Source organism: Volvox carteri (assembly GCF_000143455.1).
Source record: "Volvox carteri f. nagariensis unplaced genomic scaffold VOLCAscaffold_13, whole genome shotgun sequence".
Lineage (NCBI taxonomy): Eukaryota > Viridiplantae > Chlorophyta > Chlorophyceae > Chlamydomonadales > Volvocaceae > Volvox > Volvox carteri.
Window position 1 is genome coordinate 1,918,169 of NW_003307556.1, and position 26,473 is coordinate 1,944,641.

Genomic DNA, 26,473 nt, shown 5'->3' on the forward strand with positions numbered 1-26,473 from the left:
TATATCATACAGATTCGCAACTTTGATATCAGCCATTTTGGTAGCTTGAGGGCTGCTGCGCTCTTCGTGCACACTAATGGCGACTTCCTCGAACGGCGCTGCCAAGTCGGACGATGGGGTCAAATTCACCATCACAGTCCAGTGCAGTGTGGGGGGCGAGAAGCGAGCTGTGTCATATACCGTTTTCAAGCGGTGAGCGCGGTGCACCAATTTGTGGGCACTGGTTGACGTAAAATCCTTCTTTGCAGCAAAGTAAATATATCACCCATACAGGCCCAGGTCCGTTCCTGATGTGGTCTCCCTTGCTGTTTTGTAATTACACCGGTCTGCTGCAGGACCCTCATGAGCCAGGTGTTTGACAGCAGCGTACAGTTTTTCAAGCTGGACCCCGCACAGGTACCGTGCTAATGTCGTAGGGGGAAGCGGTATGGAGACTCCCAGCCGAGTAAGTTGGCGGCCACCGGCAAAGCGCAGACGGTGGACATGAATGCAATGCTACGCAGGTGATCCTGGTCGTCAAAAACAAAGTGGCCCTCACGCATAAATGTGTTGAGGACTACCGGCTGGCAGACAAAAGCATGCTGGACTTGATTCACCTGAAAGAGGTGCGTAGGGATGGATGGTCAGCAGCATGCAAAGCGCTCGGCCCCACGGTCCACGGCCGAAACCTGTGCCGACGCACAGAACAGAACGGCAGGGGCACCCGCCACATGGCACGGGCAGCTTCCCAACGCCCTTTGCACACGTCGTCTCTCAGTCTCTAGTAGCCGTCTACACCGCTCGGCGTCGGCGCGCTGCTACTCCCATTTCTTAAGTGCCCCCTCCGCTCACAGCTCTACCCCTCCTTAAAATGGACACACGTCCTTCACCACACGCACAGGCCCCGACAATTGAGTTGACGTTGAAAGACCAGGCTGGTAACAGCAAATCGATCACGGCATCCACCTACCACCCTCTCTCAGACGTCGTTAAGGCGTTCTGCAAGCAGCTAGGCGAGGAAACCGGATTCGCTGACCTCTATCACGGAGGCATAGCTCTCGACCTGGACGCCTCACCCGCAAGCATCGGCCTGAAGACCGGCGAGCAGCTCTTCTGTTACTGCTACAAAGCCGCCTGCAAGCAGCATTGGGCGGCGGCTGGCAAGCCAGACCAGGCCAAGAGCCTGCGCTTCATTAAATTTTACTTTTCGGACTGGAAATATGGCTACAAGACGTTTCCGATCTTCCGCCACGACATCAGCACCCCCATGGAAGTCCTAATTAAGACATTCTGTGCCTGGCGGGGCCTCGATTACGAGCAGACGGGCTTTTTATATTCGTACACGTACAAGCAAGTCCAGCAGGGCGATACCGCCACAAGCAAGGCGCTGGCGGATGGTGACACAATTCTGGCGTACAGCCGGCAGGTGAGGCTTTACGGGTCCTAAATATCGAAAAGGAAAAATATCAAAAAAAAGACTTCACGCGGGAAGGGCTTTCCGTCCGTCGTTGCATCTTATTCATAGCAAAGCTGACACAGCTGGGGGAATGTGATTTAAGCAGCTAGCCTCAGTTCATAAAGCCAATTTGGGCTGTGGGAGGCGCGGGTGCGTGAGGGATGGCGAGTACACTCTCGAGAGGAAAGGTTCTGAAGGAGGGGAAAAGAGGGAGGAAGGCGTGTAACCTTTGGAAATGCGTACCTGCGAGCACCGACATACATACATACGGAGGAGGAGGAATCACGGAAAGGGAAGGTTGCGGAAGTTCGTTTGGGGTGAAAACTTAAGGGTTCACAAGAACAAAAGAGAGAGGGGGGTGGGTGGGGCCGAAAGGCTCAGCTCATTACACGACATGGCGGGAAAGGGAGGGTCGACATATGGCACACATATGTGGCCTGTGGCCGATACCCATACCCGTGCATGATCACGCTTGCGCTTGCGCTTCACGACCATACCTAGTGCGGGGGTAGTAGTAGTAGGAAGAGGAGGAGGAGGAGGAGGAACGGATGTAATTCAATTCCTGGACGAGACAGACGTCAGCCCTCGGACGGCCCTTGCGTGCCCCTTGTAACTCCCATCACCGGTGGCACCGTCCTTGGCTCGATGCCACGTCGCCGTTTCGCGGATATCCAGACTGCTGTCCCACCAGCAGAGCAAGCCACACCCGCATTTGCGGTGATCGGCGTACCCCTCTCGCTTTCGGCCCGTGCTTTGTTGTGCTGCGTTGTTTACCGACGCAACGCCAACGAAGTGAGAAGAGTATACGTGTATGTACACATGTATATGTGTATATACATGCATTATAAACATTTAAGTGTCCAAATGTCCAATCCACTCATCTAATCCTACTGCCTGCGTTGCGGCTTGCCCTGCTCTGTCGCGTACACCTCCAGTCAGGCGCCTCCCTCGACTGCCAAAATTCACCCCTAGCCCGCACATCTTATTAAAAACACATCGACTCTTTCATTACCACCACACGCTTTTCATAAAAGGCTTCACACCTTGGTAAGTCTCTTGACGCGTCATCATAACGTTACACGTTACATCATGTTTCTGAATCTGCAGGAGCTCCAGGGCCGGCTGTGGGACGCCATTTTGGCGGGATCCTGCGCCCAGGTTCTGGATCTGTTGGACCAGGGCGCGGAGCTGTCCACCAGCATAGGGCCCGAGGAGTGGGGCAAGCACCCCCTCCATGCGGCCGTGGCCAACGGCCATGTCGAGCTGGTGAAGCTGTTGCTGCGGGGGGGCCCCGTGGGGTTGGAAGGCAGCCTCCCACAGGCAGTACATCAACAGCAGCAGCAGCAGCAACAGCGTTGGCAAGAGCAGCAAGGAGGAAAGGGAGCTGTGGGGTCGCCTGGGCTGCACCAGCAGCAAGCGCGGTCAGGAGGGCCAGGAGGGGCAGGAGGGCCAGGAGGGGCAGCGCGCGGTGGTTCTTCTGGTGGCAGTAGTGGGCCTTGCGGTATCAGCGGATCAGCTCAAGAACCGGGACTTGGGTCTCCTCCCTCCGCGGGTGCGGGTGGGGGTGGGGGTGCGGGCTTGGAAGCAGCAGATGCGACTGGGCACGTTGTTGTTGCGACTGCCGCTGCTGCTGCTGCTTCTGTTAATGATAACAGTAATGCCGCTACATCTGGTGTGATGAACGGCCCGCAGCGGGGCAGCGAGGCTTCTGGAGGAGGATCAGGACACAGTGGTAGCAGTAGCAGTAGCAGGGCTTCATCCGGGGGGAGCGGGTCCGGGAGCTGCCGTAGAGTCAATTGTGATAACACAACCACCACAACAACCCCCGCCACAAGCACTACCAGTAGCAGTAGTAACGACAACGGCCGCCAGGGTGGTATTAACGGCAGCGGCAGCTACAGCTCTCCGTCGGGCGGCGGCAGAGCCGCCAGTGCCAGCACTAGCAGCAGTAGCAGCAGCGGCGGAAGTGGCACTACTACTACTTGCCGCATCAGCCTGACTTGCGGGGCCTGCGGCGGTTGCGACCCGAACCAGCTGGATTACGCGAGCGACCCGCCGTTATGGCACGCGGTGGAGAACAACCTGGTGGGCCTTGTGGAGTTGCTGCTGGCTGCGGGGGCCACTGCGGCAGATCTGCCGCCCAAGGAGGGCAGCAGGGCCAAGGTGGGGACCCGGGGGCAACCGGTGTGTGGTGCGGCATGTGTGCGCTGGGAAAGGGGAGGGGGCGGGCGGGTGTGTGCGTGTGCGTGTGTGCGTGCATGTATGTGTGTATGTTTATGGGCTTACTGCCCCCGTGAAGGGAAGGGAAGAAGGAGGAAGAGGGAAGAAGGGAGTGAGTAAGAGAACCGCCAATGGAAGCTGATAGGTAGTTGCAGGAGTTGCGTGTGGATGTGTATGGATGCGTGTGGATGCGGATTCAGTGGTGGCGGCCGTTGGGGACTGGAAAAGGGTCCCCTTGCCCGGAACGGCGTGGTGGGCAGTGGCAGCAGTAGTCGTGGGTGTCGAGATGTGGTCGAAATGAGCGCCCTCCCTTTCCCTCCCACGCGAGAATAAAACACCGCTGTAAAGCTGATAAAAAAATAACATAACCCCACCTCGCGCCCACGCGTGCGATTCGTCTGTCTCTTTCTCTCTCTCTCTCTCTCTCTCTCTCTCTCTCTCTCTTCTCGCTGACGCTTTGTTTGGCGCCTTGCCCTGCCCTGCCCTGCCCTGCCCTGCTCTTCCCTTGCCATTAATCCGTTCCTTTTCCTGCGTCTCAGCCTCTCCTAACTTCCTGTATGTCGCTCTCCTCCCTCTCCCATTCCGGGCCCCCTGCCAGGACCAGGCAGGGACGGGGTACTCGGCCTGCCCCCACGCGGCTCGCAAGGGCCACGCGGAGACGCTGCGGGTGCTGCTCGCGGCGGGCGCCAACCCCTGGCTGCCTGACGCGGACGGCTACACAGCCTACGACTACGCGCTCGATCATGCGAAGCCGCCGGCGGTGGTGGCGGCGCTGCTGGAAGGCGATCCGCGGTTTGGGGAGATGCAGCGTGGGTTTCAGGTGTGGCGCTGGGGCGGGGATGGGGGAGCAACAGGGGGCTGGGAACACAGTGGCGGTGTTGGGAAAAAAATCGATGTGGTGGACAGCAAGCTGCCCCCCAGGTGTCCCATCATGGATGGCTACGATAAGTCCTTTCCTTCTACGCCTTGTTGAGGGCCGACAGCGGGAGAAGAAGAGGACTATCTTGCCACCTCGCCGCCTCATCTTTCCAACTCAAGTAGATGAACTTGAAGTGGGGTTTTGGTAGTTTTGCCGCCCCCACCACTTCTTTGAATGAGATTTGCCTTTTTTGACGACGTCCTCCTCCTCCTCCTCCTCCTTCTTTAGTCATAATTCTGTCATATGGTGGCCCCTCCCCCCCCCCGCCCGGTCTGCCCGCTCGCCCGCCACCGTTCTGCTGCTTCCTGTGCTGTCCTCTGCTAGTCCGCCTACCAGCGCATGTGTCAGATGCTGAAGCGCACTCAGCGCTACCCGGCCCTGGGTTGCCCCTGTCGGAGCTGCAACAGCTTGTTGGAGATACGGGCGCCGGAGACGGAGGCCAGCAGACTGGTGGGTGGCAGTGGCCGGGGCAGTGGTGTGGTGGTTGGTGGTGTGATGAGTGGTAGATTGATGTGGGGGTGGGGGAATGCCGGGGAGGTGCTCTCCGTGTGGGCGCCCTGGGGTGAAGATGAGCTCAACGAGGTCGCAGCGGGCTGGCGGGGTAAGAGGGAAGGGGCGACAGGGAGAGAGAGGGAGGGAGAGGGAGAGGGAGGGAGAGGGAGAGAGGAGATTGCGAACTTTTGAACTTCTGCAGCTGTAATTTCATTCCATCGTCTTCGTAGTCACGTAGTTGTAGGTGTGTTTTGTTTCCGCCCCTCTTGCTGCTGCTGCTGCTGATGATGATGATGATGATGCCCTGTCTGCTCCCTCTGCCGGGCCCCCCCCCCTTCCACCCTGCTGCTGCTGCTGCGCACGCACACCAGGTTCGCGAGCAGATTGGCTGCGTGGCGCTGGTTCGCGCGGTGCAGGCTGGTGGGGCCCACTGCATCGAGGTGATGGAGCTGCTGCTCAAACACGGGGCGCTGCTGGACGGGCAGGTAGACAACCCGGACCCGCACTATAGGGCTGGGGCCCGTGGGTTGGCTGGTGGGGGGAGGGGGAAGTGAAATTTGCCCACTGTCGGGGATTTGAAATCTGATATAAGATTTTAGACCTGGGGGCTTTGGGGGTCTAGGTCGGGGTCATTAAGGGCTGTTCGGGACGTCTCTGGGAGGCGTCCCCGGGGCCGAAGAATTGACCTTGGGTGGGGATGATGATGAAGAGGTGGAGGAGGAGCAGGTGGAGGAGGAGGAGGAGGAGGAGGGCAGCAAGGTGTGAGACGCCGCGTGCTTTCTGACCCAGCGCGTCCGGTCCCTTGTGCTGCCGCAACGGACCCCTCACCACACGCACCCCCACAGATACACACACATGCACACATGCGCTCTCCACATAAACACACGCACACAACCCCCCTCTTCATATCCGCCCAACAACAACAACACCCGCACACATACCCGTACCGGTGTACCCCCTTCATCCTCCCCCCCCCCTTTCCAACCTACCTCGGACCACAGGACTACGACGGCCGTACGGCGCTCCATCAGGCCATTCGCTACAACCGCCTGGCGGAGGCTGCTTGGCTGGGCTCCAAGGGCGCCCACCTGGACGTACCCGACTTCGAGGGGCTGCTGCCGCTGCACCAGGCCGGCTGCTCGGGCTTCCTGGAAGTCACGCGGCTGCTAGTCAACGCGGGCGCGCCACTCAACCTGCACACCATCAAGTACGTCTCCCAGGAGGCGCTAGATGCGCAGGCCAAGAAGCAGGCGGAAGGGCACCTGGGGTCCAAGAAGGCCAAGCGCAAACAGCAGCAGCTTGATGTCTCCGGGCTGACGACTATTGGCGGGAACTCGCCGCTGGCCCTGGCGATCCGGCACGGCCACGGCGCGATAGTGGAGTACTTGCTGTCGCAGAACGCCGTGTTTGATCTGAAGAACGCGGCGGATGGCTCGGCGTTCCATGCGGCCTTGGACAAGGGAAGCGCCGCGATTGCTGGACTGTTGCTGCAGCATATCAACAAGAAGGCTGGGGCGGGCAGTGGTGGGGGTGGAGGCGGAGGAGGAGGGGGGGGAGGGGGTTGTGGGAACGGCAGCGGCGGGTCTTCTCGGAGCCCGACCGGAGGGAAAGGGGGAGGGGGGGGAGGGGGATCGGCACGGGAGCGAGAGCGGGAGAAGGAAGGGAGGCTTAGCAAGAAGGAGGCGAGGCGGGGTGAGGCGGCGGGACGGCAGCCTGCATCAGATCGGGACAAAGGGGAGGCCGGTGGCGGGAGAGAGGCAGCGGCGGCGGCGGGGGCGGGGGCGACGGGTACTGGCGGCGGCAGCGGCAGCAGCGCAGGCGGGAGTGAAGGGGGAGGGGAGGGCGGTGGCGGGACGGGAGGGACGGCGCCGGCGGAGCCGCTGGTTGCGGTCGACGCCGGCGCGGGGCTGCGGGAGATGGTGTCACGGGAAAGGGAGCGGGCCCGTCAGCAGAAGGGGCTCAGCACGAGCTCCACCTGCTCGGTAAGCGGCGGCAGTAGCAGCTGCTCCTCGGCGGCGGCAGTAGCAGCCCCCGTCGAGCCGAAGCCGGTGCTGCCAATTTTTGCGCGTAGTGGCGGGAGCTCGGCGGCAGCGGCAGTAGCACAGCGGCCGCCGCCGCCGTCGGCGGCCGTGCGGCCACCTGTCACCACAGGTTCCGCCAGCGGCGGTGGCGGCGGTGGCGGCAGCGGCGGCAGCTCAACAGCTAGCTGCAGCAGTAACAGCAGCAGCACTGGCACGACCCTTGAGGAGAAGCGTTCCGCGGGCAGCAGCAGCTTGGGCAACTGCAGTACCAGTGCCACCACCACCTTCGATGTGGGCCTGTCGGGACCGTCATCTAGCTCTAGCGGCGGTGAATCGACTGCCTCCTCGTCTACATCCTCGCCGCAGGTGCCCGGTGGGGATGAGGTTCCGGCTGTCAAACCTGCCACACAGCCGCTGCAGCAGGACGAGCAGATACCACCGATGTCGCTACCGTCGCCGCCGCCGCCGCAGCAGCAACAACAATCACAGCAGCAGCAGGGTGACCGGCCCGTGGGTTCGTTGGTGTCGGCAGCAGCAGCAGCAGCAGCAGGGCCGAAGGACGGCGTTCCGAAGGATGATGAGGTCAGGGTCAGCGAGCAGGGCCACGGATCGCCTGCGATGCCGAGTACGGAAGGGGCGAAAGAGGAGAGCGCTACCGCTGCAGCTGCGGCACTATTGCAGCAGCCACAGCAGCCGCAGCAGCCGTCTGGAAGCGGCATCAGATCAGCAGCAGCAGTGAAAGGGGTTGCGGAACCTCCGTCGCCGCTGCCGGTAGCGACATCGCGACCGCCACCGTCGCCGCTGCCGTCGATCCTAACACAATCGGTGGGAGCCGCCGCGCCGGGCGTCACAGCACCACTCGCGCCATCGTCGGCGGCGACAACGCTGACTGCCTCTGGTGGGGCTGCTTCTGGCTCCCTCGACTTAGCGCTGGGAAAGGAGGATCCGCACAAGCAGGTGGCGGCCACACCGACGCCGCCGCCGCCGCCATCATCGCCAATGCCAGCACGGCCAGCCGCGATGGCGGCCAACGCTCAGCCACCCCCCTCGCCCTCGCCCACCACCACCACCACCACTTTCATCACCACCACCACCACCACCAACAACAACAACAACAGGCCCCCGGTGCGCTCCGTAGGCGCGGTGAGCGCTGCCGACAGTTCCAGTACTCAGAGGCCTGTGAATGGTACGACGGGCATTGTTGTTACGAGCGCTTCATCTGGCGTCGCGCCTAGCGGCGGTGGCGCAGCTGCGTCCGTGATGATCAGCCCCATCAAGGTGAAGTTCCGGGCAAGACCTGTGGAACCCTTGGCAGCGGCAGCGACCGTGGCGCAGCCAACGGCCGTCGTGGCGCCGGCGGCAGCAGCGCAGCCGGCGTCATCCAATTCTGCTGAGGCGCCGGCGACGGCCATGCCAACGGCGGCGGCACCGGCGGCTCCACCGCCACCGCCGCCACCTCCACCGCCGGGCCCCGCCACTGCACCTGCTGAGCCCGCCGTCATCACCTTTACTAAGACGCGGCGTGGCAAGGTGATCACGGTCTCGGCATCCGTGGTGTCGAGCAGTAGCACTAGCGGCGGCAGTAGCCGCTGCCGTGGCGCCGATCAGCAGCAGCAGCATTCCGGTGGGTCCCGGCAGCAGCAGCAGCATGGCGGCGCGGAGTGTTCGGGCCCGGCTTACTTGACGATTCCGGCGAGCTTGTTACCGGGCCGTACGCACGCTGGCGGCCACACGTCGTCACCTGCGCCCACAACCAGCGGCGGCACCGGAAGCGGGACGGCAGCGGCAGCGACGGCGGCAGGGCGAGCTGGTGCTGGCTCGGCGGCGGCAGCTGCGGGTTTCACCAGCGGGCTGCGGCCGGCAGCGCTGAGTTTTAGCCCTCGCGGCTTGAGCTCCGCCCAAACGCAACCGCAGGTGCAGCAGCTGGTTCCGGCAGCAGCAGCAGCAACGGCGGCGGCGGCGGCGGGAGTGGCTGGTTCGCAGCAGCAGCAGCAGCAGCCGCAACAGCAGTCGACGGCTGCTTTGCCGTCTGCGTCCTCGGTCGAACCCAACCCGCCGGCTAATGCGTCGCTTCCGCCGCCGCCGCCGCCTCCTATCCTTACCAATACAGCGTTGGGTAGTTTCCAACAGTCGCCGTCGCTGCACACGCTCATGCAGACAGCAGCAGCTCCGCTGCCTGACTTGCCACAGTTGCTAGGATCGGGAGTTCGTCCGCCGCCACCGCCGCCAGGTTTCGCACCGCGGCCGCCAAGCGGCAAGCCTTCCCCAGCTTCGACAGTACTAACATCAGCGGTGGCGGCAACGGTGCCACAGCCGCAGCCGGCGGCAGGCCTGTCAGGCCTTATGCACGCGGCCTCGGCGGCGGCGGCCACGGCGTCTGCGGGATCTAGCAGGCCCGGTACCGCCGGTGCGCTGGTGGCGCCGCCGCAGCCGCCGCCGCCGATGGTCGCCGCCGCCGTCGCTGACCTGGCCACCCCAGAGATGGAGGACCTGGTGTTGTCGGTGGTGGACCAAGGCCTCGAGGAAAGCGTGGGCGTGGGGGCGTTAGGCGACCGGCTCATGCTGGGGGGTAGTGAGCGGGTGAACCAGGTCACTGCTCTGAGGATTGGCGGTACAGGCGCCGCCGGGCAGTTGCACGCGGCTGGCAGCGGCAGCGTCGCCGCCGCCGCGGTGGCCGCTGAAGGCATCTGGCCGCAGTCCAATGAGATGGCGGCAGCAGCGATGCTGCCGCCAGGCGGCATGCCGGTCGACGTTCAGCAGCTGACGGCGCGGACAGGTGGGCCCGGGCTGATGGACTCTTCGGCAGCGGCGGCAGCGGCGGCGGGGTCCCTCCGCAGGAGCCTGGGCGCTGCGCCGGCGGGCCCTATGGGCTCGGTACCGACCGGCGCAATTCATGCCGCAGCGGCGGCGCCGCCCGGAGCCATCGTCTCGGGCGGTGGGCCCGTTGTCACAGCGCCGTTCCTAGGCACCGGCGTGGCCACTGCAATGGCTCGTGCCCCGTCAGGTGAACTGGTGGCGGCGCTGGGAAGCCTGATGGAGCGCAGCAGCTCGCTAGCGGCAACTGCAGGTGCCGCCGGTGACGGTAGCGGCGCTGGCGAGGTCGCATTGGCAGCCGCGGGGTCGGTCCTAGACGAAGCCAAGGACGCAAGCGGCTGTGTCGCCGCAGCTGCGGCTGCTGCCGCCGGTGGCCTCCTCAGTCGTACGGCGTCTCATCAGACGTTGTCACGTTACGATTCAGGCATGCTCGGGCAGCCAGGTCATGGTCCCTCCCTGGCGCTGTTCGCCGGAGATGTGTGGGCTGCTGACGGAGGCGTGGCGGCGAAGGGCGGCCCTGCCGGCGGTGCCGCCGGCGCGGTCGGCGGCATGGATGGCGGCGGCAGCGGCGGACCAGACTGGCGCGGGTTGGGTCACGCGGGGACCGACCCCTGGGCCGCCATGGCGGAGGCACAGCAGCTTCAGCTCTCGCAGGCGATTGAGGCCCTGGGAAACGGACCCGTCGGCACTGCCGTGGGGGGGTCAATTTTCATGCCACCGTGTGGCCCACCGGCGGGGCCGCTGGCGTTTGCGACCGCCGCCGTTGCCGTAGTTGATGCACCTCATCAGCCGCTACCGGCGGTGGTGGCGGCGAAGGCGAAGCGGGAGCCACTTCCTGAATTCCCGGCGTCTCTCTTTGATGACGACGTTGATGAGCGGAACCATCAACGGATGCTCCAGAACCACCATATTGCTAATAGTCGGGAGCCTGATGGAGATGGCCCTGGTAGCGCCGCGGGCGCAGGGCCTGGTGGCGGCGGCGGCGGCGGCGGCGGCAACTCAGCCCCCGGCGGTATGGTCCCGCTGGTCAGTGGTCCTCTTCCTCCTCCTGCTGCTGCTGCTGCTGCTGCTGCTGCTGCGGGTTCGATGGGCGGGGTGACGGCAGGGCGTCCGGGCAATGGCGGTGGCGTTGCAGGTGTTGACGGGACGCCGCCGACGCCGACGCAGCCGACACCAGGCCTTAGTGGCGCGCGGCCGATGATGTACGGGGCCGCTGGTCCAGGCGCCATCACCCCGATGGGTGCTGGCGTCATGGGCATTGGTCAGGTGGGAATGCCGCCGCAGGTGCCGTACGGCCATGGTCAGGGAGTGATGTACTCACCTGGCATGGGGCCTCATGCTGCCGCCGCCGCCGCCTTCGGCGCCAGCCACGCTGGCTATCCCGGCGCTGGAGCAGGTCCGTACGGCGACTGGTACGGCACTGCCCCGGCGGGTCCGTACGGCGGTTTCAGGCCGCCGATGATGGTACCTCCCGGCGGCGGCATGTACAGCAATCCCGCGCAGGCAGCGGCCATGCCTGGCGCCCGCGGTGCCGGTATGATGCCTCCAGGGATGGCGGGGCCGCCGCACGGTCCCCAGGCGTCTCCGGCGCCGGGCTCCTTCAGCGGGCCCCCGCACGCTCACTCGCACTCCCACTCCCACTCGCACTCATCACTTGGTACACAGCCAGCACAGCAGCAAGCCGTTGCGGCCTCGGCAGCGCCGATTGCGAGCTGGTTCACAGGGCCTGCCGGCAAGGCGGCGGCAATTGCGCCGCGTGGCGGCGGTGCTGGCGGCGCGAGCTCAGCAGCAGTAGCAGACGCGGCGGCGGCGGCCGGCAGTACTGGATCAGCTGGTGGCGGTGGTAGTGGTGGTGGCAGTGGTGGTGGTGGTGGTCCCAGCGGAACGGGGTTCAGCGGGAGCGGGAGCGCAAGTAGCGGCGCAAGCAGCGGCGCCGGCAGCGGTGGTGGTGGCGGTGGTGGTCGCCCCGGTGGCCACGGTCGTGGCGGCAAGGGCCGCAGGTGATGGCCAATTCTCTCGGACGGCGTTGTTCCTTTTGCATTCTCAGATTGATAGTGGTGGTAGCTGTAGCCGTCTGTAATGTTATTGGCTCTGTATTGTGGCAGGCGTGGTGCTGCTGCTGCTACTGCTGTTGCTGTTGCTGCTCCCACAGTTCTGCTGTACTACCGGGGCTGTGAGGTGGGGCCCCCCGTGTTTTACTGGTGGATTTATAGTCTCAGGGTGCTCAGGGGCATGATGGGGTGCTGCTAAGTGGCCACAAGAGTGAGGTTGGCAGAGAGGAGCCCCGGGTTGCGGACACATCACGCCGACAGGCAGCCCGGACGGCGTGATCCTGATGACGCGGATGCTTCTTCGTGGGTGGGGGGGGACCCGACAGAGGTGCGAACTCGAGGCGACTGTGTGGCGTGCTCCTAGAAAAGCGCGAGAAAACGAGAAGCTGCATGTATGTATGTATGTGTGTATGTATGCATGTATGTATGTCCTGTGATGAACGCGGCGTGGGGGAGATCGGAAAAGCGGTGGCGGCGGCGGCAGTGGAGGAGGAGGAGTAGGAAGATGTCAAGATGGCGAGGCAGCGGCGTCGCCTTTTCCTACGTAGGGAAGTAGTTCACGCAGTACGGTACACAACAGTCCGTGTGTCGCTCACGCCCGGTTCTCTCGTGCGGGGGTGTGCAGGAGGGGGGTTTCGCCGCGTCGCTGCCGCGCGTGCAGAGACATAGTCAGTCAGTCAGTCAGTCAAGTCAGTCTCTCAGCCAGGCAGGCATACTTTCTGGTTTTATAAGGAAATTCGGGGAGAGCTTTACGGCGCGGCGGGGTGGATGAGGGAGAAAACCTTTCAACTGGGTTGGGATAGGCTGTAGCCTGTGCTCTTTGGTAGATATACCACGGCTTAGGACGATACAACGTGGTGCTGCTAGCTATTCGAGACGTTAAGAGGTTATGTCCTTTCGGTGGTATAGTATCCAATTTATGCTAAAAGCTCTGTGGCTCTGATGGCTAAAGGCACTGACTTCTTAGCCCAGCTATCAGGGTGGAAGATGTGCCATGCATGGTCAAATGCAAGTACGTCTGTATGGTGTATTAGTAGGCACACTGCGGACGTGTTTGTCATGGACTGCGGTAAGGCCGGCGGTCCGGCGTTAGTTCCGGCTTGACCTGCTGCTGTGAAATGTTGTTGGAGTTGCGGCTATCAAAAGTGCCGACGATGGTCGAACAGCAACACATGTTAACACCTTTCTGCGGTCTGTTTCGTGATAAAAAGCAGCCGCGCCCACCATGCATATACAGATAATATATACTGATTGTTTTTGACTCACAAACGTCCCACAAATGTGCGAGTGCGCCACCTCCAACACGCAGCACTATCTCTGCCCTTAATTATCTGCTTGCTGTGTACGGAAAGGCCACGATGGCTCAAGAGAATTCACGAAAGCAATCCCTAAGCTGAAGACTGACCGTCCCTTTCCCCCATCTACATAACACTACCTAACGTCCAGGTCACCCACACGTCACCCACATGGCACAGGCTGAGTCTCGCCTGAAAGGCGATGCTGTTCTTCAAATCCCACGCCCGCTCCCACGCCTCTGATTAACATTCTGTACCTAGCACTGCACCGCCTTGATACTCGTCCCACATAGCACCGCTGCGTCCTCGTCTTCCCACTCCCGCCACTCTCCCTCCCCACTCCCCAACCCTACTCCCCGGCTAAACACACCACAACGATGAGTACACCCGCCAATGTACGGAGGCGGTGCAGAGCCACCCTTTCCCCCTTACCAGCAGAAGCGTCTGGAAAGGGCGGTGGGGCAGGAAGAGAGAGGCAAGAAAGGCCGACCTGAGGAAGCACTTTTGCCTTCCATTCGCCTTACGAGGGTGGCAGGCATGCGGGCAGGCGCAGGGGTCGGCTGCCAGAGGGGAAGGCACGGCTTTGGGACAACACAAGGGGCCCCGGGTGCCTCTGCCGCCAGGCAGTGCAAGAGCGTCAAAACCCCAGAAAGACCACGATGCTCTGGGGTGATCCTCTTGCCATCATCATCATCATCATCATCATCATCGTAGTTGATGACATGCCCATCTTTACACCATCCTACAAGCAGCAGTAACCGTTACAGCAGCTACTGCCGAGATGTGTGCTGCAGCTCTCATGGTGCAATACTAGGGTTTACAGCTTACTTAGTGGGCCCCCCCGGTGGAGTCGCTTTGACCCGGCCACCTTCCAGTTACTATTGCCACTTCTATTGCCACCACCGCATCTATCGCTCGCTAACGTTTTTGCTACTGCCGCTGTATCTGCTACATCCCTAGCTACTCCCCCCCATGATACCGCGGGGTTTTGTTGGCTATTTCTGCGGCAGCTGAGGCGGTGCTTGTGCGGGCACGGCATGCTGCATCACAACGTTGCTAAACACGGGCTGCGCCATGACCGCCTGCCCGCCGTACGGTACGGCATGGCCGTACTGCGGCATGTAGACCACGGAACCGGGAAGTGTGTACGCCGGTACGGCGGCACCCGCCAAGGCGGGAAGTGCAACCGGCCGGGGTCGCGTCGCCATGAAGTGCGGCAGCGGCAGCCCCTTCACGGCGTTCTGTACGGAGGCCGCCGTCGGGACGGAAGAATACGTTGTTGCCACAGCTGCCTCTGGCTGCTGCTGCTGCTGCTGAGACTGTCGAGGTACAGCCGGTAGAGGCAAGGACGGTTGGGGTGGCGGCAGTTGCGGCGGCAGCGCTGAAGGCGCCGCCGCCACGACCTGGATAGGCACTGCCGGTGGCGGCGCCGCCGACACCGCCACAGGCGCCGCCGCCGCTGCGGCTGCCGGCTGCTGCTGCGGCTGCTGCGGCTGCACCGTAATTACCACGGGCGCTGTCTGCCCAGGTGCCGCCGCCGCCGCCGGTGACGGCGCTGCTTTGGGCTGGCGGACTCGGTTGCCCAAAAAGCTGCGTGCCAGCGGCGACACGATTTCGACGCGGCTCACGAGCGCATAGGTGCCTTCGCTGACGTCCCGCAGCAAATCCCCCAGGGGTAGGAAGGCGGCGCGGGGTGGCAGCATCGGCGGCCGTACGTCGGCGTCCGTGCCACACACCGGGGTCTGTATGTATGTACATATGTTCGTATGCATGAACACACAAAACGCGGCCAGGAAGGGGCATGACAGAAGGGGGCAGGGATCAGCACCGAATGGAGCAGCTATATGTCGGGGGGTAAACCTACGTACTGTATATCACAGGATGGGAGGGAGGCGGATCGTGTGCTCGCATGATGTATCAGATCCTTTTATCCTCTATAAAACCCTAGAAAGAAGGGCACATAAGAAAACCTAGGCAGGGAGACACCTCTGCATCACCATACTGGAGATACTGGAAGCCCAACCGAAATATGGTAGCAATGGTAGCTATATCCGCAAATGCCACATGCACAACGCAACGACCTCGACACACTGCTTGTGTCATCAAGCCTTTTCTCCCCCCCAGTTCAAACAAAGCTCTGCGCGGGCCCCGGCCATAGCAGATTAACAAAGCAAGAGGGGCACGACCGGGACGAACCTCATCATGAACCTCGCGGCAGGGCGTGATGCAGCTCAGCATCATCGCCTCCGGACTGTACGGCCCCTTGATATCCTTGGTTTCGGAGTCCACGTACCACCAGTTCGCTGCAAGGCCCGACTGACCGCGGTCACCCAGGAAAAGCCGCAGCGGCGGCGTCTCGTACGACGGTTGCACGCCAGCATTGTACTGCAAGAAGGGACTAGGGGACAGCGCTGCCGACACAGGCGCGGCGGCCGTGGCGGGGGTGACAGCAGCGTCGCCGCTGTCGGCTCTACTGTTGCCGTCAGCCGCGGGGCCGTTGGCGCCTCCGCCGCCTCCGGCACCGCCCGCTTCCGTGGCGTCAGTTGAGACGGGGGGAACTGTCGTCGGGACATCGAAGGGCTTGGGCATGATCCACCGCGAAGCGTCGTCAAGAATCGGATCCGGCTCAGGTTCTGACGGCGGCAGTGGCGCCGTCGCTGCAGCCGAATTGCCGCCGCCTGCCCCTGAACCGCCGGCGGCTTGCCTGCTTGGGCCCCCCCTCGCTGCCCCCGTTGCCGATCTCTGAGGCGGTGGGAACTGCGCGGCAGGCTCTGGCCGGCTCGTCTGCAAGCTCCTGCCGCTGCCGCTGCCGCTGCCGCCGCCGGCCCCAGATCTGCCCGTCGCCGCCAGCGCCTCGGGCACTTCCATACCCGGTCTCTGTGGCTCGTCGTACACCCGCGGCCACACGCCTGGCGGCAGCCGCATCGGCCGTGCCTCAGGGCGTACGGCAATCGACATGATGCCTCCACTCCGTACTTCCCGCAGCTCGCTCAGCGTCAACGGCAGGTACGGCCGTCCATGCTCGTGCATGTACAGCAGCGCGCCTAGCGGCAGCATCACGCATGCCGGTGCGTAGGTGGTGCCTGGCAGGCAATCTTCGACCATACCCACCATCGGCAGATACTCCGACAAGGCTCCTTGGCAGTACAAGTCGTACAGCTCAGCGGGTGACACGCCAACGTCGACGCGCACTGACGAGGCGCTCGTATTGTACGACCGGAGGCAGCACCAAGATCCGCTGGCGTAGAAGAGACGGATTGGGTCCGTGGCCGGCGCCTGCGCGAGCGCCTCCGGGCTCGCTCCCTCCAGCGCCGCCGCTGTCATGGCCTCCGCGTCTTCACGCTCCGAAACCACGGGCGGTCGGCACCAACCTGCCGGTGGAAAGCCCTTGGCCAGCTCCTTATCCGTAACCGCTCGGTACACGTAGCCTGCTTCCACAAACTGGAGCAGGAAGTCTAAGGAGCGGAAGAAGCAGCCAGGCACCAGCTCCTTAGGGGAGCGAGAGAGTTTGAGTCCGGCCATAAGTGTGGCGCGGTGGAGTTTGCCGTTTTGGAACAGGCTGGTGAGCCCTTCCTTCTTGAACAGGTTGTACGTGAAGACCTGCGCACGTTGGGAGAAGTGCGCGCAGGCATGTGGCGGATGTAGGGTTGCTGTCCAAACTGTGCGGAGTCAGGTGGCGCGTTGGTTGTGTAGGGTATGGTGAAGCTGTGGTGAGGACGGCTCAGGTGAAAGGCGGCCCAGGTGAGGACGGGTTTTTCACGAGGTTGAGAAGACGGTTCGGCATGGATCCAGGTTTTGCGCAACGCAAAGGTGCTTAGATGCGTTCTGAGATACGCGAATGTGGGGTGCAAATGCAGAGGTGAAGGTAACACCCGACAAGCTGGCCTCTTGCCATCTTCCCCAGCCCGCGTACGGGAAGCTAAAACTCACCACCTGGTGCAAACCCACAGCAAATCGCACCTCTTCACTGTCCTCAAACCTCTGTATTATTGCCCAGTGGGTGGCATGTTCCGAAAGCTTCTTGATGTGCTCCTCCGTGAGTAGGTGATGACCGTGAGTGTGCTGGACATCGCCGTTTTCAACAGTACCAACCCGCCTATACATCCTTATATGGAAGGAAAGGTTGACTCCTATGCGCGGGTTGGAGCTTTGGGCAAGACTGGTCTGGTCAGGCTGCGAACTAGTTTTTGAACACACATCGTAACAAGCACACGTTCATTGCAGGAATAGACCAAACGGCGAAAGCATTGCAAGAAGTGAAAATGATCGACAAAGGATTTGGGCTTAATCCTTGGAGGAGACCGCGAGACCGGGGCGCACAAGTACGGCTTGCGGCGCAAAAATTACACCTAGAGCACACGCCTGACGCAACAGTAAGGAAATAGCATGGACCGAATGAATTTTGTGAACATGCTCAAAATATTCTTGCTTGGACGTACATTGAAGCTCGTTTGTTACTAAACGTGTTTCGATACCGCAAATGAGGCAGCCCGGCGCTCACGTCCGAAGGCACAGCCATTCACTCCTCGCTTGCGCCTATAACCTTTCTCTCCATCGTGGAGGGCGGTCTTTTGTATCGGCCCGGAAGCAGTTGGGCTCAACCGCAATTGCGTACTCTGCCCCAGCCCATACCCCGACGGAAGAAGGCCCCCCTGCGGCGAACACGGCTTTGCCCGTAATGAGCCTCTACACAAGCCAGACCTACAAACATAGGCAAGCAGTGGGGCCCGTTCAATTGGAGATTGTGCCAGGTACGACTGTACAGGTTAGCCTGCCTCCCAGCTGCCCGGGATACGAAAGCGAAAGCGAAAGCGGCTCACGGACACAATTAATATACTATTGGACCACGTTATTGTGTCTCTTTGATACTTCCAGTCCTGTCCGGTCTGCTACTGTTTGCAAAGTCTCAGTAAGAACATGAAAGGAATGGTCTGTTCACCCGCACGCCATCCGGCCCCGCACGCCGCCCCAAACCTCTCCTTGTTTGGCCCCCACCACCACCACCCTTCCACCCACAGAGCTCTGCCCGCTTAACAAGTCCCCTTACATCTCCCCCCGTCCCACACCCGCCTTACGTCGCCTAACACCTCGCCGCCAGGCAAAGGCCTGGGCTGGAGAGCCACGCGCGACATCACCGTCGGCGAACTCCTCCTTGTATCCCTGCCCATTGCCGTACTGTACGGCACTCCCGGGGAGGCGCCCTCCAACGACGAGTTGGCGGAGGCGCTGCGACAGGCCTGGCCGCGTTTATCAGTCCTGGAACGTCGCTGGCTGCTGCTCCTGGGAGATTGCTGCGCCGCCACTAGCGGAGCTGTGCCGCCGCTGCTACTGCAGCCGCCGGCAGCGGTGGCGAGGCAGCAGCCTGGCGGCGGCGGCGGCGACGTCGCTCCCACTACAGCGGCTGCACAGGATGGACAACCCGCGTCGGAATCCACGGCGGCTACAACGGCAGAGGTGCCGGCGACCTCGGCACGGCCCGACGGCGCACTGGAAGATCTCTTCCTCCTCCTCCATCGCGCCCGGTCGCTTCTTGCCGAGGCTCAGAAGGTCCAGACGGCGACGGAGCTGGTTACAGCACCGCCGCCGCCGCCACCGCAGCAGCAGCAGCAGCCGACGGCATCAAGGCCCAAATCCGCTGCTGCTGCCGCTGCTGCCTCCACGTCCTCACCCTCCGCCTCCGCCGCCGCTGCGAGCTCCAACCCGCCAGCCCTCCCCCTGCCGCCAGCGCTCTTCGGCATCTCGCCATCCATCTCCAGCATCCATCCTCCCACTGCCACTCCCACTGCCGCCACTTATGGCGGCGGCGGCGGCGGCAGCGGCGGCGTTGTCGCGGACTTGGTACGGCGCTACAGCTACAGCGAACCGTACGAAGACCCGGTCCTGGAGGAGCTTCTGGAAGTCCCTCCCGTGAGCTGTGTGGGGCTGTGGCCCGAGGTGGCGCTGCTCAACCACAGCTGCTGCCCCAACACGGCGCTGCTGGTGGTGGGCGGTGTGGCGTATGCACGCGCAGGGCGGGCGGTGATGGAAGGCGAGGAGCTGACGGTGTCGTACTTGGGTACAGGTGAAAGAGGCGGGAAGCGGCAGGGGGCGGCGCGGGAGGGCTGTGGGACTGGTGTTGCGTGGCGGTGGTGGTGGCGGTGGGTGGCGGTGGTGGTGGTGGTGCAGTAGGCATGAGGGGGGGGGAGACGAACCACAGACGGACGAGTGATGCTGACACTCCAAGAGATAGACGGATACTACCCCGCATGAATGTATAGGGACAGAATACTGCAGGGGAGATGCTGCAGGGGAGATGCTGCAGGGGAGATACTGCAGGGGAGATACTGCAGGGGAGATACTGCAGGGGTGGTGGTGATGGGGGAGGGGTGATGGGGAAGGGAGGATGGGGGAGGGGTGATGGGGAAGGGAGGATGGGGGAGGGGTGATGGGGGAGGAAAGGGGAAAATTTGAAACCCAAAACACGTGATGAGCCGCTCGCCCGGTGCTGCCCATCCCCCTTCCTGCCTTTCCATCCTACGTACTTGCCAGCCTCCCCCTTGCCTACGGCCCCTTTCATGTCCCCTCCGGTCTTTTTTGTACGGCTCGGATCAATTCCGTACACACCTCATCCTTTGCGTTACTAACTACTACTACTACTACTACTAACGCAGTGACGCAACTCCAGAAGGTGCAGCACATATACACACGGCACACACATGCAACCCTGATTCTAATCCTGGTCCTCATGCCGGTGGTCGCCCCGGCCCGCCCCGCCCCGCCCCGCCAGGTGTGTTTAAGGACGTGGTAGAGCGCCGGTCGAGACTGAGGGCCTCCCACGGCTTCTTGTGCACATGCCCCCGCTGCGCCCTGGAGGACCACCACTTCCCCACCCGCAGATATCGCGAACTGGAACAACCGCAGCCGAACACAAACCGGAATCCGAAGCCACAACTGCATTTGCAGCAGACAGACCGAACGCAAGCCCAACACCACTCAGGAACCCTCAGCAGTAGCAGCGACCCTAGCAGTAGCAGTAGCAGCAGTAATAGCAGCAGTAGCGGTGCTAGCAGGGGCAGCAGCGACGCAGCTTTGGATGATGCGCTGTTGGCGGCGGCGTTGATGGGCCGCCGCGGTGGGGGCCTGCTTCAGGGGGTATTGGACGCGGTGTTCGGCGGGGGGCGTTTCCGTACAGACGTGGCGCCAGATCGCGGGCTGTTGCGGCGGATTAACGGGGAGCTGGTTACGGAGCTGGAAGCGGCGGCGCACGCGACGTTGACGGCGGCGTCGCGGCCGCGGCAGCAGCAGGCGGCGCTGCTGGCGAGGATGGAGGGATTGCTTGGTCAGGTGCGTGTGGCAGAGTGGGAGTGCAGGAGATGGGGGTGTGGGGAGTGGCCTTGTGTGTATGTATGCGCATCTGTCTGTCTGTCTGTTTTTTGTCTGTCCGTCTACCTGACTGATTGGCTGTTGGAAGGAAGATCATCGCTTATGTCAAAACGCATGCTTGCAGATGTCTGTCTGTCTGTCTGTCGATCGATCGCCCCGCAGGTAGAGGATTCGTGCACCTTCCTGGAGCTGCCACCACGCGGCCGCCTAGTGATCTTGGCGTCTGTGTACGGCCTTGTACGACTGATATGCGACCTGGCAGAGCTGAGTCAGCAGACGACGCCGGAGCGGCGGCTACAGCTGCAGCAGCTCGCGGCGGAGGTGCTGGAGGCTGTAGCACCCGGCAGCGATAGCCACGTGACGGCAGCCGTCAAGGTACGGCAGGCAACGCAGCGGCAGCGGCAGCGGCACCATCGCATCCCGGAATCCCCGACCCCCCGATATCTCCCCTCACCTGTTTCAAGCTCCCCGTGACACATACGCAGATGGCTCAGGTCATTACATACATACTCGCACACAGCCGCTTTCTTCCCCATTCCGAGACTCCCCGTGACTTCCCGGCCTTTTCGAACCTTCTACACCACCACCTCTTCCTAACCTACGTACACTCATTGGGTCATGTCCATGTCCATGTCCATGTCCATGTCCATGTCCATGTCCATGTCCATGTCCATGTCCATGTCCATGTCCATGTCCATGTCCATGTCCATGTCCATGTTCATGGTCTCAGCACTACCTCGGTGCACCCCGTGGGGTACCCGGTAGTGGCACGTGTTCATCCATTTCTTCAGCCACTTGTTCGCACCCGCACATACTCACCCGCCCACCCATTTACACACACGCACATACACGCAATAACACTCACACACATGCACACCGCCTCCGCTTCAGGATTTTCCTTGGTCATGTCTTTCCTGGCCTTCCTGCAGCGCCTTGTGCCTGTACGGGGCTTCCACACCCTTCAACTCAACCAGAGGGGCATTATCGACTTGTGCTCCCCGCTCTACGTGTGCACTCTTTTCTGCCTTCATCCTCTCTTTCTTTCGTTCTTGGGACGTGGGCAAATTCTCAATTTTTTTTGTGTGTGTTTCTTGCAGATGAAGAGATGATGGGTTCTCTCTCTTTCTCCCCCCTCTCTCTCTCACTCTCTCTCTCTCACTCTCACTTTCACTTTCACCCTCACTCTCCCTCACTCCATCTCACTCTCACTCGTTCTGCCGCCCTCTCTGTTGAAGGCCGCGGGGGTGGCGCGGAGGGCCCACGGCGCCGACAGCGCCGCGGCGCGGCGGGCGGAGCTGGCAGCGGGCTCCGCGCACCTGGCCCGCTACGGTCGCGAGCTGCTGTCTGAGCCCGCACTTCTGCGGCGACTCGTAGCGACTCGCCGGCGGCTGGTCACCGGCTCAGACCTGGCGGCTTCTATGGGGGTATTGGCATGGCTTGAGCAAGCGGGACCGGGTTGAGGCGACGCGCCGTACAGGTTGCCGTACAAGTACTTTTTCCTGATCTGAGTGAGTGCCGAGTTTCTGGCTGTCGTGTGTGCGCACGTGTGCAGTCGCAGTCGCATCCGTGGGACTGCGGAGCGACCCCGATCCTCACTCCCTGCGGGTAGTGGCTCTCGTGAAGTGAGCTGTAATCACCGCGTGAAAAAATGTTGAGGAAGAAGACGCTTGTGGGCATCAGGCTGGGAGCTATAAGTTGGGATTTATAAGTTGAATCAGCATGTGTGCGCACGCCGATTGGTAACTAGAAGGGGCCTCCGTATAGTCGTTTGGCCCGCGTATTGGCATATGTGTTTGCCGCATATGCAATTCAGGGCCTTTTACTAAGAGTTGTGAATATTTTTTAAAGGGGTGAGGAGAGGGAGCCTTTTCTTGAGTGCAAGTGTGTTCACGTATGGCGCATTTTCCTCGACAGCCGTACAGAAGAGTGCGACAATGGAAATCGATCTTGGCACTTCTGGAAATTTTGCGACCAGCCATTCCTATTTGTAAAAAGGAAAGCAGTTTCAATTAGTGTGAAAGTTCTGCGACGTTTGGCTTATCGCACGTCCGTCGAGGCATTCCTGTCGAAGCGCCTATGAGATAGTAGGAACACAAAACGACTGCCGTGTCTATCTACAGGTGAAATGCCCCGAGACGATTCCGTCAAAGCTTGCCCAATGATAAAAAGGGTTTAACAAACTCAGTTTAAAACATTATGGAGCATATTGGCATTTCCTTCAGCGGCTGGCTAGATTTGGGCTGGAGCTAGTACTACAGGCAGGAGTGAGGCGAGGGCATTTTGATTTTTGGATTGCACGCAGAGGTGAGTAAGGACCGATAATGTGGGCTTACCCTTTGGAGAGAGACCGAACACCTTGAGAACAGCACACAAATCGCCAGAAGATACACTATGAAAGCGGTATAAATTAGATTCCCAACATCTAAAGTTCTCCGTTTCCAAAAGCGGTAATTAGAGAGGAGATGTACATTCAGCTACAACTGTTGTTTTGGTGTTACACCAAAACACCTTTCCGTCCGTGTTAGATAGCTAATGTGAAAAATGTCTTTATTACGCACAACTATGCCGGGTTTTCTGAGTGCAAGCTGAAAGGCTGTCGCGGACAGGCTATGGAACTTCATGCGTCGATCCAAGCCCGCACGCTAACGGCCAAATTGAGAGATTGCGTAAAGTTCGAAATCGTTTAAGTTATGATATGCTGGATGTAATCCCCTATTGAACACAACCCAACGGCTCAACGCATAGAACTGCTGGGTCACGACAGGATCGTACTGTACTGTTTCCTGACTAACTGTAACCCTGTCACCAGGGGGACGTCAATGTTCTTTATTTTAAACTTTGAAATCATGCTGATTTCATCATGATGTGTCTTTTGGTGTTAGGGCGTGCTGCAATTTTAGCAAAGACCGCCTCCGTAGCACACATCCGTGCTGCAACATGTGTGCATCTGTGCATCTTACACCATGTTTTTCATCAAAACTTCTAGCGCAGGAATCTTTATGCCAGTTACGTCAGCGCCTTGCCGTCCCTGAATCTCCACAGTTTTTTCATATACAAGAGTCAAGTCAACTAGGGGATTGAACTTTATGGCGGGTGGCAACAAGGAGGAATGGAACGGTACCTTTTAAAGGGCTCGATATCAACGACATCACATGGCTGCTTCGGTGGCCTTCCTTCACCAAGCGCAGTTTGAGGCTGCCATTGATGAATTCGTGAGTATTTTCTTCTACCGCGGCAGGGTCCAGGGCAGACTGGCTTGGTCAACACGGCCAGAGGCACAACAGGCATAAGCCACGCTTGCAGTGAAAAACTCTAAGTGGGATTTGCACACAGTGATGCATGTGTTACTGCAGAAGTCATCTTAATCATTAGAGCTTCTCTTTTCCCACCTTAACGGAACAGGAGGAGGAGGCCAAGCGTCAGTCCAACTTTTTTGGAGAACAGGAGCGAGCAGATGGACAGTATACCACGAAGCAGGGGATCCCGCCTCCGCAGGTATGCAAGGTTTTGATCTCGGTTCGCTTAGTCCGCACAAACCCGGCACTATCAATACCGGCCTACATCCCGCGCTTTTCCATTTTCCGGCATGTCGCAATTGTCGCCTCCCTTAGGGTTTGGATCGTGCCCCCTAGGGTCCTCATCAATCCGACAGTTACCTGAAGCTCTTCCTGGCGTCAAGACCGCTTCCGCGATGTCCTATCACCGTCGCAGGCTGCGGCTGTGGAGGACAGGAAGCTGCTGCTTCGGCGGAGATTGCTCACGAGGGCAGGTGCGACACCCCGGCAGCGGAGGGCGGCAATTTGCGTGCTTTATGCCACCTTATGATGCAAATTCAGGGACGGATGCTAGTAGCCAAGCAACGACAGATGACATCACAATTTTTACACGCAATCATAGTCAGGCACCCAAGCAGCAGGAATAAACAAGGGACGTATTTCCAGCTGCTAAGATGCAAGGCGGGTAACCATATAAGCATTGTGCAAGGCTATCCGCCCGCTCGGACCCGCATGGCACGAACCCACCCCCCAAAGGCATCCGGCCGCCGGCATTGTATAAAACTCTCAATGGCCATCACCTCATTGCGCAGGAGGTGGCGCGCGGTATGACGCCAGGACTTCCACAGCTGTGGTGGCTAATTGGTTGTCTGGCAGTATCACTGCTGGCACCCCGGGACGGCTGCCGCTGCATGGTGGCGCCGCCGCATGGCGGTCGGCTGCCGAGCAGCATGTCTGGCGGGACTCATACCCGCCGCCGCCGCCGCAGCAGCAGCCGCAGCAGCAGCAGCATTTACGCCGGCGGTGGAACCTGGCGATGGTGGCGCCATCAGCGGCAACAGCAGGCCAGGCACACCATGTGTGGTGCAGCAATAACCACATTGAACGCACCGATCTGATGCACCGCATCCTTCACCTGAGGGGCGCGATTGATGCTGTGTTGCCTATATACATTCCGGAGGAGATATCGCGGCGTGCATGGGACGTCCTAATAATGGCGTTGGTGGTCTGGACAGCGGTTACAGTTCCCCTGAGCGTCAGCTTTGGCATGCCAAGCAGCTCGGAGTGGCAGGTGCTGGGATATGTCATTACTGCACTCTTTGCGGTCGACCTGCTCGTCAACTTCCGTACGGCGTATCACAACCACCAAGTAGGTCGTATGGTTGTGCGGCGGCGGCGGCGGTGGCAGCGGCGGTGGCGGGATGGAGGTTCGATTTGGGGACAAAGTGGGGCGGGGCGGGGCGGGGCGGCTTGTGGTGTTCATTTTAGTGACGGTGTGAGGGCGTCAAAAGGGCTCGGAGGACACGGCCAAGGGACCCCTGAGTGCGAGAGTGTTGATGCGCGTGCGTGTTGGAAGATAGTTATATTCTTTGTCCTCGATGGCGTGTGGCTTGTTCTTATGCAAAAGAAGGAGCACCGCAGGAGAGGCGGACAGAAGGGAGTCATCGGACGCAAGCACGCGTGCACGGGCTTTTGGCGCGGAGCAGAGAGCCGGGCAGAGGGCGACACGGGCAGGGGCACGGCGCGGCGTGTAGCGGAGGAGGGGGAAGGAGGGCACACATCGGCGCGCATTAGTAACTCTAGCTGCTCCATCCCCTGGGCACCTCTTCTCGCCGCTTGTGTCCTGTGTCTTCCGGGGCCCTCTGACAAATACCCTCTCACCTCCCTCGGGCGACTTGTTGGGTTCCCGACCGAAACAGACTTTTGTCCGTGTCCCCCCCTTCCTCCTTGCCATCGTCCACACAGGGCGAGCTAGTTCGCGATTCGGCCACCCTTGCCGCTCACTACATGAAGGCCTGGTTCTGGGTCGACCTGTTTGGCACCATCCCCTTCGACACGATTGTGCTGTGGACGGGGGCGCTGAAGAGCGCGCATGGTGAAGCCAGCAGCGCCCAGCTGGCGGCACTGGGCTTCCTGAAGGCGCCGCGGCTGCTGCGGCTGGGCCGCCTGCTGCGTTTCTTGGACAGCTTCAAAAATGCCAAAGTCTTTCGCATCATACAGCTCTTTATGGGGATGCTTCTGATAAGCCACTGGCTCGCGTGTGTCTGGTACATGATGTACCGCTTCGGTGGTAAGGACAAAGCAGAGGATTGGGCGTTTGAGGTGGCCGCATACCACGACACGTACGACGTGCGGTACATATCATCGCGGGTGTCGTCGTGGTTTTACAGGTCCCCCCTCTCCGGGTCGCTGCCGCCGCCAGCGGCGGCCGCGGCGGCGGCGGCTGGGGCCAGTGGGAGCGGTAGTGGCACCGCGATGGTGGGTGCTGCTGCTGCTGCGGCGGCGGCGGCGGCGCCGACCCTGGGGTTGGACGCGAGCCCCACGCTGTCTATGTACGTCGTGACGTACTACTACAGTTTCCTTCTGTTG

At 61.1% G+C, this 26,473-nt stretch overlaps 4 protein-coding genes across 4 annotated transcripts; 3 read left to right on the forward strand and 1 right to left on the reverse strand.

Annotated features, from left to right (window-relative positions):
- Window positions 1–76: 76 nt before the first annotated feature.
- VOLCADRAFT_89686 (uncharacterized protein) lies at window positions 77–12,078 on the forward strand (the record flags this gene model as incomplete). The annotated part of the gene is made up of 13 exons (XM_002949163.1): window positions 77–192; window positions 336–396; window positions 504–605; window positions 881–1,405; window positions 2,543–2,701; window positions 2,742–2,987; window positions 3,470–3,598; window positions 4,254–4,475; window positions 4,899–5,024; window positions 5,438–5,551; window positions 6,068–9,001; window positions 9,245–11,901; window positions 12,054–12,078. 13 exons carry the CDS (start codon window positions 77–79, stop codon window positions 12,076–12,078), a joined length of 7,416 nt encoding a protein of 2,471 aa, XP_002949209.1.
- Window positions 12,079–14,242: 2,164 nt separating this feature from the next.
- VOLCADRAFT_117148 (uncharacterized protein) lies at window positions 14,243–17,351 on the reverse strand (the record flags this gene model as incomplete). Its single annotated transcript, XM_002949287.1, has 3 exons — window positions 14,243–14,989; window positions 15,444–16,847; window positions 17,178–17,351. The coding sequence occupies 3 exons, from the start codon at window positions 17,349–17,351 to the stop codon at window positions 14,243–14,245; spliced, it is 2,325 nt and encodes a 774-aa protein (XP_002949333.1).
- Window positions 17,352–17,925: 574 nt separating this feature from the next.
- On the forward strand, window positions 17,926–22,069 carry VOLCADRAFT_89688 (uncharacterized protein; the record flags this gene model as incomplete). The annotated part of the gene is made up of 5 exons (XM_002949164.1): window positions 17,926–17,998; window positions 18,346–19,308; window positions 20,419–20,570; window positions 20,772–20,984; window positions 21,845–22,069. 5 exons carry the CDS (start codon window positions 17,926–17,928, stop codon window positions 22,067–22,069), a joined length of 1,626 nt encoding a protein of 541 aa, XP_002949210.1.
- Window positions 22,070–25,001: 2,932 nt separating this feature from the next.
- Window positions 25,002–26,155, forward strand: VOLCADRAFT_59193 (uncharacterized protein; the record flags this gene model as incomplete). Its single annotated transcript, XM_002949165.1, has 2 exons — window positions 25,002–25,253; window positions 25,850–26,155. Coding segments are annotated over 2 exons (558 nt in total), but the record flags the coding sequence as incomplete, so codon positions are not given.
- Between the last annotated feature and the right edge of the window lie 318 nt (window positions 26,156–26,473).